General features: G+C 39.3%; 1 protein-coding gene across 4 annotated transcripts in view; it reads right to left on the bottom strand.

The window, feature by feature from the left end:
- Positions 1 to 17890, bottom strand: part of numbl (NUMB like endocytic adaptor protein) — a 63214-nt gene that overhangs the window by 19775 nt on the left and 25549 nt on the right. Inside the window, exon 1 of one of the 4 annotated variants that reach the window (XM_055028472.1) lies at positions 10771 to 11834. The exons of the other annotated variants lie outside the window; for them this stretch is intronic. Within the exon in view, the coding sequence (XP_054884447.1) occupies positions 10771 to 10811 (41 nt within the window). The 5' untranslated portion in view covers positions 10812 to 11834. Of the gene's footprint in view, positions 1 to 10770; positions 11835 to 17890 lie in introns of those variants that run through there. 4 annotated transcript variants of the gene reach the window in all.

The following is a 17890-nucleotide window of genomic DNA, read 5'->3' on the forward strand; positions in this document are numbered from 1 at the left end:
CTCCCTTGGCTTTCTGATCCTGACGACTAAGATCTAAGTTAGTTGTGGGTATACAGAACAGCGAAAGTTCATCATAGTGTTTAAATATAATGTTTGAAAGTAGTGTTTCATTATATTGTTTCCCAACTATTGCATCCAAGCAATCTGCTGCATTTTATCTTTCTAGTGAGACACCAATAAAATTCACAGATTAAAGCCTTGTTCCTGAACACCAAAGTTTAAAATGCAATACAGTCTGGTTCCAAATACCGTATTGTGGAAGCGAGACACGAGGGGAGAGTGCAAAGACCTTGTTCAGCTGTGACCTCTCATTGCAGAACATCTGCAGATGTAAAAAACAAACAGACAGACGGAGTGGGCAGGCAGGCAGACACAGGCTAGGATGCACAACATCAAAATAAATCTATAAATCAGCGGCACAAATGAACGGGAGCTTTCCCAACCCACGCTAAAAGTTCGAGCTGCTTCACTGCAGACTACACAAACAGGAGGATTTGAGCCAAAAAGCACATTCTTGTTCCACATCCAGTGTTTGACTTGTAGCCATCTGGGCTTTATTGTTGCTCTGGAGATGGCAGCAGCCACCATACATATGATGTTGTATGGCAAAAATTCAAATGTGTTCACACAGAAGGACACCATGTCTTCTATTCTTCCTGAACGCGATCATTTTCATATTCTTCTTTGCTTTTCTTCTTCGTCACATCCGAAGATGTCTGAAGTTGAATGTCCTCTGATGGAAAAGCAGGGAAATGGATTTCACAAGAATGAATTCAGTGTGAGAAGCTCGCCCACATACACAGACGCGTAAAATGGGAAAGAAAAAAAAATAAATGCACATTTTGTGCCAGCTTGTAAAGTTGGTATTTTTACTGTTGGAACACCTAAATTGTTGCTAACACATTTGAGAGTTTAAAAACATCATCTTAGAAGTCTATGTGAGCGTATTTGTCCTGAATTTCCAAATGCCATGAATTCCTATTGTCTGTTACCTCTGAGTTCACGCCATATAAGCTCGGGTTAAATAGCCTCTGTGTCCAGCTGCAGTCAGTACTTGCCAGATGTGAGCATGATTTGATATTTTTGGCTCTCCAGCTCTGATTCGCACTCAAAATAACCCTCCCCAATCCAGATGTTCTGTGTTTAGCTCAGAGACTTAAATTGGACGTAGTCCTCCCTTAGACGTCCTCTCGACTGGAAAACACTGAGCACAAAGAGAGAAGAAATAGGAGCCGGAGGAGAATAAGGGGTGATTTTCCTGCAAATCCACTGAATGAGTCAGTGACACCTCACATTACGGTAAACCACATGTCGATGAGGCTCCAGAGGGAAGAGGGGAGAGAGCAGAACGAGGTGGAGCAAGTGGCCAGGAGTCTGTGGTAACGGTTTGAGATGAGTCATCGCCGAGCCGAGAGCTCCATGCAGCCACCTGTTTCCACTCTCTCGCACCGCTTCCAATCAACTTGTTTCTCTCTGTGTCTCAGCAGAGGAGCTGTGATTTCCCAAAAGGTGAATTAGAATCCCAACTGAGGAAAAATAAAAGCCCAAAGTTGGGTGTTACAATCCTTAACCTCTCAAGAGTAAAGGGTAAGTTTTATTTTATTCTTCTTGAGAAGGGTAGTATTCTAAATAAAGCATTCTACATGTGGAATGAATTATTCACAAGTGGAAAACATTTTAAATAGTTTCCAATCTTACCAGGATTTGATGTTTCAGCTCATTCAATCCAAAGTCGGACCTCTCAGCATTCAAATAGGTTGCATGGCAACCTTTCAGACTTTACAAGGTTCTTGTTAAATGTTAAAGTCAATCACAGCGCAGATAGGAAAAAGTCGAATAAACATGGCTTGCAAAGTTGCATCTGAACCAGGAGTAATGTTCTTTAGAGAGATGATGGGTGGAGTTGTTTGGCCATGACACACAGCATTTGGAACAAGAAATATATCATATAAAGTGTGTGTGTTCGTATTTTTTTTTAATGTACCTAAAATTACATCAAGATCATGCATGTAGACAAAAAATAACAGCTGCAATATGATAAAAAGCTGAAACTCTGCAAAAAATGTTATGAAATTGCTGGTTGTTTTAATGGTTGCAATACAAGTCTGGTGGTTGACTTGTAATACTTATTTTATTCAGCCTGAAGGTCAACGTTTAGAAAATATTCTGTCCAAAATGATGATTGTGAAATCAAACCTGAGAGTTAAGTCCTAAAATTATTATCTAAATTATAAATTATATTCACCAATCAAGCAATCGGAGCAAAAATGCTAGCTGGGGGTTTTCTGGTAACAATATACCTGCACAAAGTGTTAAGTCTGATGGTGGAAGGGTGATGATTTCTGAAACCACAGGACCTGAGCACCATGTTGTCATTGGACTCCGTGAACTCCACAATGAACCCAACAATGCTACAGGATAACCTGCCCATCAACTAAAGCTTGGCCCAGACTGAATCGTTGAGCGAACAATAATTCCAGACAATTTTTCCTATGGCTTTCATAAAAAAGACTATATGTTAATACACACCATCTAATGTGAACTTAAAAAGACTAAACTTTTTTTTACCATATTACCAGGAGGTCCTGTGGCTCCAGCTGGTTTCATGATGAAGTCTCATCGTGGGAGTTATGGTAAAATTGGCAGGTGCTCAATAGCATGAAGCTCTTAAGATAATTAAGACTTAAACAATGATTAGCCTTGCATCACTAAAGCTATTTGTGTTTCCTTCTCTGTGGCAAGTCCAATAACCCTGACACCTAAAGCTGTGAAAGTCCATATGATTATGGGGCACAGAAACATTTTCTACCCCCACTGTTTTTGCTAGATCTTATTTATTTTAATAAAATAATTTGAAAAGCTAATTTTCTAACTTTCTCTTAATGTCTCTCCTACATAATTCTGCTATTTTGCAAATAGGAATGATGTTGGTATTCCTAACGGACCTAAAAATCTGAAAAAGTTTAGATTGGAAGAAAAATTCAGTTTAGTTTGTGCCCCCGACAGGCACGTCTTTACTTCTTTATAAGAACTAAAAAAAAAAAGACATAAAAATAGGAGACATACATAAAGGTCTTAAAGGGGAGGGATGATAAAGTGTGATGAGTAGCATCAGTAGCAGTCCTAACAAGGTAGGGAATGTGCCATCATCCATTTCTGCCAGCACCAGTTTCAATCAGTAAGACACAACTCCTCCTACCCTGTCCTGAATTAAAAATGGGAAACGGCTGCAGGGACGACAGAGAGCTTGAACCTGTTTCTCTTCATATTAGAAAGTCTGAGCCGAGAGTCAGAAGGTAGAAACTTGAATGCAGAATATCAGAGATGGGAGCGTTCAGGAAGAATGACGTTAGACTTCCTGATAATCTGTCTACTGAACAGATCTGTAAGTGTGAACTGTTAAACTCTCTGAATCTTATTACTTCTCTTTATCCATCTGATTAGTAAATTTATTGGCCTGATGCTAAGGTTTCCTAAACAGCAGAGTAGGAAAAAGGTCAACACAGAGTCAATGTAGAGTATGACCTACGTTGATCATATCGAACTGAAACTGAGACTTTTCTCAAACAATACAGTCGTTGCTGACAAGTAAAATATTATTTATTATCCAGACTAGTCCCAAGGTAATAGTAATTTTCAACAATGCCTGCTCAACGCCGGCATTTGCTTACTCCAAACTCAATGTCCCTGTCAACAAATTTGCAAACTTGTGACCTTCAGTGTAGCATATATAAATATGTGTACTCTCATATCAACGCCCGACCCAGTTTCTGGGCCCTGCAGACTTCAGCTGACGCTGCGTGACCCATATAAGAACACCGACACTTGTCATCCCAAACGTACTGCCTTTCTTCCACCATCCCACACAAACAGAAAACCATAAATGATCCACACATGTGTGTCCATATATGTGTGATTAGTGAATTAAGGAGCAAAACATAGCAGAGATAAAACAGCGGCCTTGTGTTTAGGCTGTGGACTGACCCAGAACAGGATGGCCTTATTCATCATAGAGGCTTATGAGGCGCTGTTGGAGTGAGGGTGAGCACAAGAAGCAGGTAAAATGGTTGAAGAGCAAAACATTTCCAAGGAAAATAGCAATACCCGAGCTCCACTAACAATCCTAGATGAAACACAGTGAAGCTGACAGCAAAGGCTATCTGTCAGCACAATGCAGCAGAGAGCTGTAAACAGTACAGTGTGTAGGTGGCCTGTGAATCCTACGTATCTGGGAGTGAGGAGGCTGCTTCAGCGCTGGTTCTTCTGTTGAGGCTGTGCAGACCCATAAACTCAAGTGGATCTACATGTATAGCTCTAAGGTTGACGCTCACTGTGACTGCTGTCACTATACTCAAAGTCAATGCCTCTAATGGCAACAAACTCTACATCCATCAGAGATCTTTAAAAAAACATGACTTATAATATCATAATGAAGAAAAAGCAGAAGAAAGTAGGAGTTTGAATCCCCACTTTGTCGATCTCAGTCATCGTGTCCAATTCAGGGCTTCACCTCGTCGAAGAGGAAAATAAGAGAATTCATCAAGGCGATCCTCATCCAGCTGACCGACGATTATCGGCAGTCCTTGACAAGTTAATTAACTTTTTCTCCAGTGAAAACTAAGCGGCAGCCATTCATTTATCCTCAGCATGTTTGCTAAACAGATCAGCTTTGCTTTTAGAAATTCACCATCACAATTTTTAAGACTGCAGTAGTTCTTTCAGCATAATCTAGAATTCAGCCAAGCAACTGTAGCATGTGTTTAACTATCATCATTGTTGTTTATTCATTTAGAAATTGACTGATGGCGTGCTTGGCGACTGCATCTGAACACCTGCACTTCTGTTTAGTGAATCTGTCACAGATTCAGCTCCTGGAGATCAACATAGTGTGGAAATTATTAGGTTATGATAAACAGAATGACATAAAACAACAAAAGGTGGAGAGAAATGTAGCCAAGAACCTTCAAAACCAATAAAATGTTACATTTCTTCAAACGTTCATGCTAGGACAAAAGGAAAGACATAATGACTAAAATTATGTCACTATAAAACCAAGTAAGTGCCACAGCAGGTAAAAATCTGAAATTTTTTCTTAATAAAATAAAATAAACAGTTTTCTCTCTGTGATCACCACTGCATCTGTTGTTTTGACCTGAAGAAAACAAAACCGCAAGTTGATATAAATTGCTCAAATCTGTCAGACCTACATCAAAAAAGGTGCAGATATTAAGAAAATTGCACTGTTTTGTGTATTTCCCACTTTGTTTTCCCAATGGAATATGTTTTTCTTCCTTTACACAAATGTTACCACTGTTTCATCTGCACAGATGGACCAAAAATCCCGACTGACAGATTTTACCTATCTGCAGAAAATCTATCAACTCAAACTTAACCTGTGTGAGGCGACTTACTTCCAGACGAACATGGAAACGTAACTAAAGTGTTCCAGGAAGCACTGATTACCTGAAGCTACAGTCCATCCGAGCACAGACAGCTTAATGGAGTATGTATGTATAAGATTGTTTACTGGAATTAACACCAACTCTGTTTCTCTCAGAGCAGTAATGAGAAACTTGATTAGATTTAATAAATAGTTATTATTTACTGATGTCAGAGGAATTTGTTTTTAAAGTCAAGTGCTGAGCAAAAATTAATTAAAATTTTTTACATTAGATAAAAAAAAGGTCACAATTTTTTTTAAACTATTTTATTTGTAACAATGAACAGTAACAGAAGTGGACTGCATCTAAAAATAACTTCACACTAATTATCAATCAGGCCTGGGTGGATCCAGGAAACTGCTGGTTTCCAGTCAACTCCGTCACTGTCAAATAGGATTTATTAATATCCGCATCCACTGTCCCCTAATATAGGTAAACAACACACTATACTTTTCAAACACATACATGCACATTTCCAAACATATTTTCTTGCATTTCGCAGTGTTTTTTTTTTATTAGTTGTCTGAAAATAAATATAAAAGTCAATAGAAGCGATGTCAAGCAAACATCTGAAGCGAAGAGCCACATGTACTGGAGCGATCTATTACCCAGGTCCTGCAGCTGAGTGAGGAGGTCGGTCTGGGAGTCAGAGAAAACATCCTGCAATCAAAATGATCTGCTTCTCTGTCTTCTCTGGTAAATAGGATTTAACTGGAAATTTTAAATTGCATTATGGAAGACTTGCAGCAAGATGCAGAGAGGAGCAGAGCAAACATTCATGAGTGCTGGTGCTTGCTCTGCTTCTACCACACCAGATCACTGGTTTAGAAGTCATATTGTTTTACTTTCAGTGTTTCAATTCAAAACAGACATGGGGGCAGGAGGCAATATGCCTCACGATCCAGGGCGCCACAGTCGACAGGACGCCACAAAATAACTTTTCAATCAGTCACAACTCTAAGAATGACATGGGTTACAACTGAGAGGCTTGGCAACAAAGCACATTAAAGATCTGCTGCTGTTGTTGTACAATCTTTCCAGACCACTGAGGTTTTCTGGTTCTGGTTTGCTCTGTATTCCCAGAACCAGAACCAAACATGGAGAGGCAGCATTCAGCTGAATGCTGTTTGGTTCTGGTTCCTATAACTCAGTGCAACTTTAAAATCACCTGTTTAAAATTCCATTTGATTAGTAGTAATTGAATCATTTTATAATTTCTTTTAATGTTTGACCAAATATAAAAAAAATATATTATTTCATCATTGATGACTGTAATATTTCATGATGAAAAGTACTTTGAACTGCCTTGTTGCTGAAAATAAACTGGACTTAAATTGATTGTGTTATTGAGTTTTTGCTATTTTGCATGGACATATATCTTAATATAACATTTGTACACATTTTTTAAACAATTGATTAAATGAATTAAATTGATCAAATATGTAATAAAAAAAGCTAAGCAAGATAGAAATCATCATTTCTACCATCTTGTGTTTTGCTTCATCCTGGTTTCTAGGAAACAGACATAGGTAAGGTTGGGAATACACCTGAAGCTATAAGAAGGTAGTTTACATCCTTAATTGCATGTGTGTTGCGGAAGTTTTCCAATCTGTATGTGTATTTTTCTCTCTTAAAACACACACACACACACGACTTCATACCTGTGTATGCGCGGCTGTGCTAGTCTGTTTATCTGAATGTGCTCCAAGAAGCCAAATAGAGGGAGATTAACGTAACAATATCCAAATCCCCTCTGCCCTTGGACAGCAGGCAAAGAGGCTACAGACCAGGCGTGCATTGTGTCCTTTGTCACTGTGTTAATTCTTGTTTGTTCGTTTAGATAAATAGATTCCTGTCTGTGTCAGCGTCAGAGCACACACACACACAAACACACACACGTCTGCATGCCAGCATGTCTGGGGCTGTGAAAACTGTGCGCAAGTTAATCTAAACATAGTGTAGCGAGGCGTAAAGTGGAGCGTCCCGGTCGATACGCTCCTGCATGATATCGTCATGTCGTGTTCCCACTTTGTATTCCCCCACTATCGTTATAAATCGGACCCCTCCGGGCCGGTGTATCTCATGCACTACAACTCAGCAAAGCGGACTGTAAAGTTTCAGCTCCAGGCGAAGAGATCATCCTCCTAAATTGAGAAAATAATAAAATAATGTCAACGATATTACATTCTGATATCCAATTCAACCCAATTCAAAAAAAAAAAAAAAAAAAAAATCAACCACGATGCAAACTTTCCCAAAATAAGGGACTCTTTATTACGGCTGCAACACATTAGACTCTTGACAACCCCACCCATGATTTATTTAAACGAATTTACGTCACACTCCCCTGTCAGAGAAAACTGCCAAGGGGCCTGATGCAGTTCTAATGACTCGATTTGAGAAAGCTCTGTGAATAGCAAACACTTGTACACTTATTAAACAGGATTTTATTTGTCTTCCCTGAATTCTCGAATCAAGACCTCAGTTAATTATTGCCTCTTACTTCCTTTGCTGACAAAAGGAGGAAATTGAAATTGATATTTGCCCCACAATAATTCCACTTTACACTGACTTTGTTCTTACCCAATGTTCTTACCCACAATGCATTGCACTTGTGTAAAAACATAATGCTTTTTAAGCTCCTAAGATTCGGCTTTTGCTGTCGCACCCTTTGTCTTATCCTCTGGCTCTGATTTGCTGGTTTTCATTTGTCCTTGTTTCACCCGTGACACCATCTCTGTTGCATGCACTATTCTCACTCTTCAAGCCTGTTCTCTTTCCTTTTTGTAACACGCCTGGGATCTGGCCTCCTCAGCAATCCAACCATGAGGGCAGGGAGTGAAAATCAGCAAAGGAACCACTAGATGTGAGAGAGAGTGCAACTCCATTTGTTCAAGAGATCTTTTCACAAAATTCTGCTTAATTTGTTTCTTGCAAACAATTAGAAAGTGTTTGTTTTCCTCCATGAAAGACTTAAGAGAATATAGGAGGAGCTCGGTAATGTTTGGCCACAGCTATAACACTGAGTTTATATGCAAAATGAAATATATGAGAAATCTTGATGCTAAAGGATTAGAGTTTTTTCAGTGGCAACAGACCCAGGAGTCTGTATCCTCTATAATTTACATGTTTTCCTGGTTCAACTCATCATGGTCCAATAAATGGCTCACTCTCAGGCCTTTGCAGAACTCAACACCTTGACGAGATACTTCAGCTATTTAAACCCGCTATATTGGAGAAGAATTGAGCACAGTAGTTCTGCAGACGGGTGGGCGTCTCTCATTCTCATTTGGCCAGTATCCTGCATGCTTTAGATGTTTTCTTGCTTGGACACATCAGAGTTAAATGACTGTTATTAACAAGTCCCTGAAAAGCCAGCTGACAGGTTGAGGAGATCATTCAACTATTTAAATCAGCCATGTTGGAGCATCTAGAACATGCTGGACCCCGATTCTCAGCAAGAGAAATTCCCACCTTGATTCAAATATTTTACAACTACAAGAATATTCAAGGGGAAAACTGGTTGAGGCCTGGAAAATGACAGATATGCTTAAAACACCAGACATTAACAGCATTGCCTTTTTAACTATGTGACTCTGCTAGCATTAAAAGTGTCATAATCAACAACAGATTCCCAAGGATTTATAAGACATGTTAACATTTGTGGTTTGACCTCAACCAACACTTTCTGAAAAATGTAACCACATTAATAATGTTACACAATTTCATGCTTTTAATGGATTGGAAACCTACCCAAGTTGCTCCAACTCTTGTGCAGTGAGATAAGCACCCAAGCACAGTGCAACCCTCACAGTCAGCAGGCATATAGATTAGTGCAATGTCAAGACAGGCCTTCCAAACATTATGTCTTCCTCGAGGCAAGAAATGGCACAGGACTTTATCCCTGTCATTTTCTCATCATCACTGCCTCTACCGCAGGTTTGTGTTTCAGAGTCAGACTGACTCTGAATGTTGGACATCTCACATGTCCAACATATACATACGAGGTGTACACACTGGACAACATCCTTGTCATTGTTGTAAATGCTGACATGTTTTTGTGCAATGATAGGGTGTTGCTTATGTCATTGCTTCCTCTGGAATAAATCACATTGACCTCAGTATGGACTTCCTCTCTACACCCAATTATGAGAGCCTCAGATGTGCAGCAATGGCCTCACAGCTAAGAAGATAAGTACAAAATTGTCACATTGGCTAACATCTTGCCACCAAGGCATAAGCCACCTTTATGAATATTGCATATTTCCCAGTCTTTATCACACATGACAATATGAAAGCTATACATTTTGTGCTACATGTCACAGAATACACTATTTTGACTACAACAACACATGACATCAAGACATCATTAAAAGATATTCAAGTTCCACGTTCTGCTCTACTGCCCAATCAATGCCAGGCATCATCAGCGCCGTTCTTCAACAGATCCTGAGAGTTTTATGACAGTGTGACCATCTGCACCAACAACACGTCTATGTTTTGGTGATAAAACTCCAACTCAAAACCTTTCGACTCAGGCAGTTAACAAATTAGAGCCCTAACTTGAGCGCATTGAACACTGTAGCGAAGTTTACACAAAAACAGCATCAATTAAAGATCCCATGCCATAGCAGGTTAGTAGTTGTGGATACAAAATCCCTGTCCAAGCCATAAGAACTCAAATCTTTTATTTATCCACTTACTTTTAGCATGTACAATTTTGATCCTTTATTAAATTGAATCCTCCTTTACTCACTTAACAACTAACATTTTCAACCAAAACCTTTGAACGCTAGCATGTGACACACAAAGATGAGAACTCAATCTCCACTGATGCTTGCCCAGAATGTGCAGCCATGACCACTGAGCAAAAAAGGAAAACATGTTGGGTGTTAGTATCAATTTAGCAGGTTTAATCTCTTCCATATGGGCATGGGGTCTAATGCATCTGCCAAGGCTGTAAGCTGCTATGAGCTCTGTGGATACAGACCTATTATCAGTTTGGCAGAGACTCAAAATGTCACAGAGCCTGGTCCCTCAAGAAAAACAGCAACACCAACAAAGAAAAAGAGAAATCACTTTTGCAAAAGCTACAAGTCTTTTAAGTTTGATAGAGGCTGCAGATTGCGCCCTTTTGCTGGATTAGGGTCAAGGTTACACACTCGGAGCAAGATGAGGCTCCAGGTACTGTCCGCAACCGCAGCAGCTGATCAAGTTTGACACAGACATCCATGCATCAACAGAGAACATGCAAGAGTATGTTTGGCCATGAGCTGTCAGCGGATGCGCACACGCACGGCTCACACCTCCTGCTCTGAAGCCGACTCACCCGAGTTCAATGGCCTCCCCCATCTCGCTCTGAAAACTCATCAAAACACAAGATCCACAGGCGGATGAGGAACGATGCAGAGATGACGAGCCAACCGAGAGAAGAGAGAGGAAGAACTCCCTTGGACTGGCGGCCACAGCAACAACAGCACAGGGAAAGGATGAGAGAGAAGAAGAGAGCGGCGAGAGAACATGTGATGATATTGTGTGAGTGAGTGAGTGAGAGAGAGAGAGAGAGAGAGAGAGAGAGAGAGAGAGAGAGAGAGAGAGAGAGAGAGAACCACACCTCTTCTTAAGGGATTAACTTTGTGAAAAAGAAAGTCCTGACACACGCAAAGACACACAATAGGACGCGCACCCAAACACAGTCAAGCTGCCCACGTGTTGGCACGGAGGAGCGTCTGTTTTACACGCGCGCACGCATGCGCACAGCTGCTCTAAAAATAAATACAGATCAATGTTTAACGATCCCAATCCTGAGAGCGACGAAAGATGGGAGTGGGAGGATTGAGAAAGGAGAGAGAGATATAAAATGAGAGAGAGACGGGAGGAGTGAGTCATAGCGGGAGGTGACACAGTTTTCTTTGCTCTCCATCGACACTGGTCAAGAGTGCACTGGGCGAGAGGGCGAGAACTGAGGCTGGAAGCACGGGAATAGATGCAAGATGTGCTTAGAGGGAGAACTGAAGCCTCGGTTTGCTAATATAGCAATGTATTACCAGGGGTGCATGGTACTCCTCTGGTGTCGGATGCTAAGGGCAGTTCACAGCTGTGCGCCAGGCAGGGCTCCAAACAGAAGAAGCTGTGCAGAATGAAACCAACAGGCCACACCCAGACAAACAGATGGCTGAGTGAGGAGCGATTGTCATGTTTGGGGTGCAGTGGTTTCTGCTCCAGATTGTGTAGCCAGGAAAACATTTGCTGGCAGAGCGGGAGAAACATATGGAGCATCTTAAAATGTCAGAGCCTGTTCAGGTGAGATGCTGAAACAGGGACTGGTGTTCACAGCTGTAATCCATCTGCTTACAGTTTCAGAAGGTTTGTGGGTCAAGTGTTTAGGCTTTGATTTATAAAGCTATTGGGATTTACGTTTTTTTTTTTTTTTTTTTTGTATTTTCACTTTATTATTTTTTGCGATAGACCAACACAGAGTAGTAGAGGAAATTAAATATGGCTTAGCAAACTGGTGAAATGTGAAAAGTGTTCTATATATTTGTTCTGTAGCAACTCCATCTGGCTGCAGTTAGAGCCACGGTTGTTTAGTTTTAGGCCTCTTCTTGCTGTGAGCATATGGTTGCTCAAAGCAACCATATGCAATTTATGGATAACGTTCAATTTTGGACTTATCTGACCACAACAGCCTTCATATCAATCCTCTAAGGCCTGATATTAAGCAGAAATGAAGCTACACACAGGTAGACTGTGAATGTTTACTAATTAGTTGACTTTTGCACTGCGCTACACTACACTTTTCTGTTTTTTATTTATAAGTATTGAAAGCTTTGTAGCATCATCTTCCTTGCACAATTATTCATTAAAAATAAGATTAAAAAGCAAAAAGGTGGCTTAGATGATGGGCTCATCAATGTAGCTGTGGAATATTGTTTCTACTTCTAGAAATTATTGACAGCTACTGACAAAAAAAAAGTTATGACAAAATTTAATTTCCCTTTGGAATAAATATATTTTTAATTGGATTTAATTTAACTATGTTCTCTTTCGGATGGTATATCACCTGAAATTCCAATAAATATAAAACACCAAAGCTTGTTGCTAAAAAGTGAGAAAATGCAAACAGTTTTATGGGGTAAAAATGATTTTGCAAGGCACTGACTGGAAACATACAAAAGTAATTTACAAATTTGTCTCCTGGGATATGGCACTCTCTACAATCATGCAGGATATTGTAAAATGAATCTCTTAACTATCCCCACTGAGTAATTTGCATTTAATTTGCTTTATTTTGTGCCTAATTGACACATTTGAACTCTTGTTTTTTCATGTTCCTCAATATAACCACAGAAACTGCCTTGTGTAAGTTTATGGCATACAAGGAAAAACAACTTAAATATGTCAGACCATCATCTAACACTGGCTTCTGCTTAAGCCTACATTTTCCAAACATCCACCTCTACTGCAAGGAGAACACACACAGAACAAGCATGTGGTTGTAATTGTAGATGGAAATATGCTTATTTTGAAGTCAGGCTAAAGGTTTGTTTAAGACCACCGTGATATTTTTTCTAAACCCTGTGGTCCAATATTTACTCAACTTCAACAATGTAATCAGAGTTCTTACAGCTTCAAATGAGCTCAGTCACTGCTGAATATAAAAAGCTTGTTTTCTTTAGTAAGTGACACAAATTAAAGAGTCAGCACCACCTCACAGTGACTCCCACTCTTCTTCATTATTCCATAAAATGTTCTGCACAACATTCTGCCAGCTGATAAACTGATTTGTTTCCTGATGTGAACAACCCGAATGGCTGCCATCGGATATTCAGAGATTCCTCAAACATGCCTGAAATAATCAAACCCACACTCCAGGTGTGATAAATTGTAAATGGACTGAACTTATATAGTTCTTTTTCAAAATTTTTGATGAGGGAATAATATTATAAAATTATATAAAGCTCAAAAAAGTTATTTTTAAATTTTAAATAATACTTCCCCACCATTAAAAAAGGTACCCATCAAAAAGAGGGAGATTCAGATGGATAAAACTTACATCATTTAGTAAAGACTGACTGGAAAAGGAAGAGTTTGAATGTGAAGACTTGGGATAAGAAGGAGGGTTAGTGGGAAATGAACTAAACTACAGCCAGAATAGGAATCTTATATGTTACAGTTGAGCTACACACTGCAGATGGAGAAGCCTTCAGCACATTAAGTTATTCAGAACAGCCAGACCACCCAAAAGCACAACCAGCAGCTCGTCTATCTACTACTGCTGAGACTGAAAGTGCTGAGACTGAAGATATGGTGCTGGAGACACGACAGCAGTCACGTTGGCTCCCTTTGCTCCACGAGCTCCTCAGCCACCATGACTCCATCACATCCCCTAAGCTGTTTACAAGTCAACACCCAGAGGCAGAAATCAATGAGGAATGCTGAAAGGTCAAACACTGGTGGTATTCTGACGTATTTAAATGTTCCCCCCATAAGGGAAATGCATCTTACTACTCATGTTAAACCAGACCATATGTAAGTTGATGTAGATCCTCTGCAGCTAATAAAATGTGTGTAGAAAGACAAAAATAATCACATCTAATCCTATTACATTTGCACATGCCGTTATTGGTGCCGATGAATACACAACGGCTACAGAAAATAACTGCTGCGGCCTGTTTACCTGGTAAAAGAAATGCATCACATGAGAATCATAGAAATGAACAAATCTGCTCAAGAAGCTTTTGTATTTAGTCTTAAATAAAAAACAAAGAAAACAGGACGTTCTAAACAAAAGAGTGGACATAGTTATAGCTGCTGTAGTTAGTCATGATCATAAAACACTTAAAGGTGGGATTAAGATGTCATTTTGCTGTTCCTAATGTATTTTTGATACTCCTCTGACTCACCAACTGATCTAGTCATAGCCCTTTATCAGCTGACTGGTGAAAGGGAAACTCGGTAATGCAGCTTGAATGTATGATGCAGCAAATACAGATGGTCTGTGTGACCAGCTGGGTAAGACTGCTGGTCTTACCCTGCTGGTCTTGCAGAGGAAAATATCTGCAGCTTTAACACACATTATTTCTCAGCGTTAAAACATATTGGATAAGTCACATGGAGGAACTCTGAGACAGAAATTATGCTTTAAAAAAGAACAACGCAAACAAGCCATGCCATGCTGCATTGATTTGGTCTTTCAGGAGTTTCTTACCATGTGTAAAACTCTCGATCAATCCTGCAAAGCTCACCTCGTTTGATGTGTACGGCTTGATTTGTGATTCATAAAATGACTGGAGGTGGCTCAGTTTGGACTGCAGGTTTATGAAATTGCTTTGTAAAAGAAGCTAATAAGGTGTTTATTAAATCAGAAAAATCACAGAGATGTAAGACAGCAGTTAGCGGTGACGACTAAATGGAAAAGGAACAGTCTGCCTTTGGGATGTTTCGTCTAATTGGTAAAGTAATAAAAGAATTAGAGCAAAGTTAGTCTGTTTTATTCTTTAGAGCTTCCTCCTCTGTCTGTCGTGGAATATGCTGGATTTAGAAATGTTTGCAGTAATTAATTATATGCTTTAGGAGACTTAAAAGTGTGCACTCCACATAAATTTGATTTTATTTGTTTTGCTTCCTTATTTTAAGGGACATCATCCCTGATCCTAATATAAATATCGAACAAACATGGAAGGCTAGATGGCTGAAAAAAAATAACTTCAATGCTGTTAAATATGACTTCCAAAAAGATCAGCTTTGAGCTCTTTCCTCTACCTACTCTATAGACTAATGATCTTGATCAAAATGACTTTGTCCTCCTCCGCCTGTTCCCTTTTCTTTGGGACTCTTTCAGCGGCAAGATGCGCAGATGGAGGAGGGAGAAGAGCGAGGGTGAAAAGGGTCTAAAAATAGGTGGAAGACAAAACCACAGAAGACAAAGACAGTCGGAGTCTGTTGGGGAAGGTGCAGCACATGAACCTCAGCAGAGGTTCAGGTTTTCAATGGTGGCGAATGTGAGTTTTTAAGTCTGTGGGCATCTGTTGCTGGATATTTATCAACAAACCTCTTGATGAATAGGTTTGTTCCCAGGACAGATGCTACTATAAACCTATTAAAACTGCTGTGTGGTTATGAAACATGCTGATGTCACCAGTCAGGTCGTAATAGACCCACAACTTGTTCATGGGGAGTCCTCTACCATGTGGTTCCACTTCCAGCAGAAACACATTCTCTGTGTTTGTGAACGTGTTAAATCTAACTATCTGCCCTTATTACCACCTTGGCTCAGCGACTCCCTAACAGCTTGTTATTTTTACCCCACCACATCTGAGTGTAAATTAGCCACTGCTCACAGAACACCCAGCCTCCGTTAATTATCTGTGCAGCAACAAACAATCATCTGAATCTGTGTAAGAGAGCAATCAGAACGCAGTAATCCTGATCGCTCTCAACCAATTTTGCCTTTACCTTCTCAGAACTGAAAACTCACACTTTTTAAGGGCTGTAAACTTACCAACAACCTGCAACTTGTTGAGAATCTGGTAAATGTTAGGTACAGCAATGGTTTCCAATTTATTTTTTTTTTGTCAAAATCGGCGCCCTCAAACAACTGGTAGACCAAAAAATTGATTAAATCAAAAATTAGATTGAGTTCTTCTTTTATCCTTACCTGTTCAACAATAAATAGGTAAGGCTTAAAGAAACAATGTTTCCAATTGTTGCCTTGTTAAAAGAATAACAAATAATTTGTACATTGTTTGTGGCATCAATTTTTTTTCTATTTTCTATTTCTATTTTGATATTAAAATTTATCCTGATTAACTTAATTCTGTGGTTCCCAAAGCATAGAGCACGCCCCCAAAAGGGGGCGCAATGCCATTGGAGGAGGGACACGAGAAGCTGTACGGATGAATGAAAACAAAAAAAAACAGTTACACAAGTGTTTCACTGTAAAGAGGGTTTGTAATTTGTTTTGTTGCAACCTTAAGTGTGAAATAAGCTTCAGTGGAGTTTGAAAACAAAATATGTGTATAGGTTTATGTTTGGTTAAACGATGTGTGTGCCCAGTTGAATTTTCTTTCTTTTTGGGAGGGATTTTATTGTAATCCATAGGGGGATCCAGAAGAAAATCTGTGGGAACCACTGGCTTAACTGAAAAACAAATATCTGCTAGATTTGCTAATCTGAATGACTCATCTAAAGCCATACTTTACAGAGAGGTGACAAAGAATCAAAAATACTGTCAATTGTTCACAATTGTCACAGTAAAACATAATAGTAGAAGGATTATGGTCTGCAGCTATTTTTCTTGTAATGGTACCAGTGTATCTGCAAAGGTGAATGAAGTAATGAAAATTTCAAAATAATAGCAACCACCCCATCTCATTTTGAATTTCAAATTAAGTTAGGTCTCCATAATTAAAACATCATAAATATAAAAATAAAAAAAAATGTTGTTCTTGCTGGTATTTGCAATGTTATGAACACATTTCAAAGCTATCTGCAAACTTCCTCTGGCTTTATTAAATTAAATGCTAATGACTTAGCCGCTAGCTCAATGGAAAGATCCAGACGTCTTTTCCTCCAGCTGTAAGCAGGCTGCTTTTTTCCACTTCACTTATCAGAGCTAGATCCAAAACCATAAGATCACTTTTAAGCAATTAGTAAACACTGCTTTGTTTTCCTGTTGTTACAGAAACCAAGCCAAAGGCAGAATGTTGAAATTCAACCACTTTACTATAATATAATTTCCTACAACACACCGAATGGTCCAAGAATGTTCTCTAAACCTCAATATGTGTTTATGCATGTGGCAGGAGACATGATTTAACTCCTCTGTAATTCAGAGACAATAAACAGAGATTCTGGAGAGAATGAAGCTTGAATTATTTTTTGTTCAGCAATAACGAAATTATTGCTGAAGAAACATTTAGACATTTTTTTCCCCAAAACGACCACGAGGAATAAAAGCTGCTTAAAATTCCTGGCGGTCTGCTTTGAATGGAGACTAAAAGCTGGAACATTGTACTCTGCAGTGAAAACTGACATGATTGCAAAAGACTATCAATAACTCTGTCGTCACACAGTACAAACCTCAGTGGCTTTTATTAATATTTTATGTTTTACAACAAGTTTCAAGTGCAAACATTTTGAGACCCTTGGAATGATTTTGACTGGAGTTCAAGAATTGTACAAATTTTGCCTCATGGGATTCAAAAGCCGTGAATGGTTGGGATCAAAACATGTTCATGTCTTAGGATGGCCCAGTCAATGTCCAAACTTAAGTCCAATTGGGAATTTGTTGCAAGGCATGAAATTTTCTGCTTACAGAGATTCTCCATCCAATTTGATTAAACTTTGAGCTTCTTCACAAAGAAGAATGGGGGAAACAAACTCAGATGCTCTACTAAGTATTAACTCAAAAGAGCAGAATACAAATGTATCCCGCACTTCCTAGA

The sequence above is a fragment of the Poeciliopsis prolifica genome, unplaced genomic scaffold, assembly GCF_027474105.1.
Source record: "Poeciliopsis prolifica strain line A6 unplaced genomic scaffold, Auburn_PproV2 SCAFFOLD004, whole genome shotgun sequence".
In the NCBI taxonomy this organism is placed as follows: domain Eukaryota; kingdom Metazoa; phylum Chordata; class Actinopteri; order Cyprinodontiformes; family Poeciliidae; genus Poeciliopsis; species Poeciliopsis prolifica.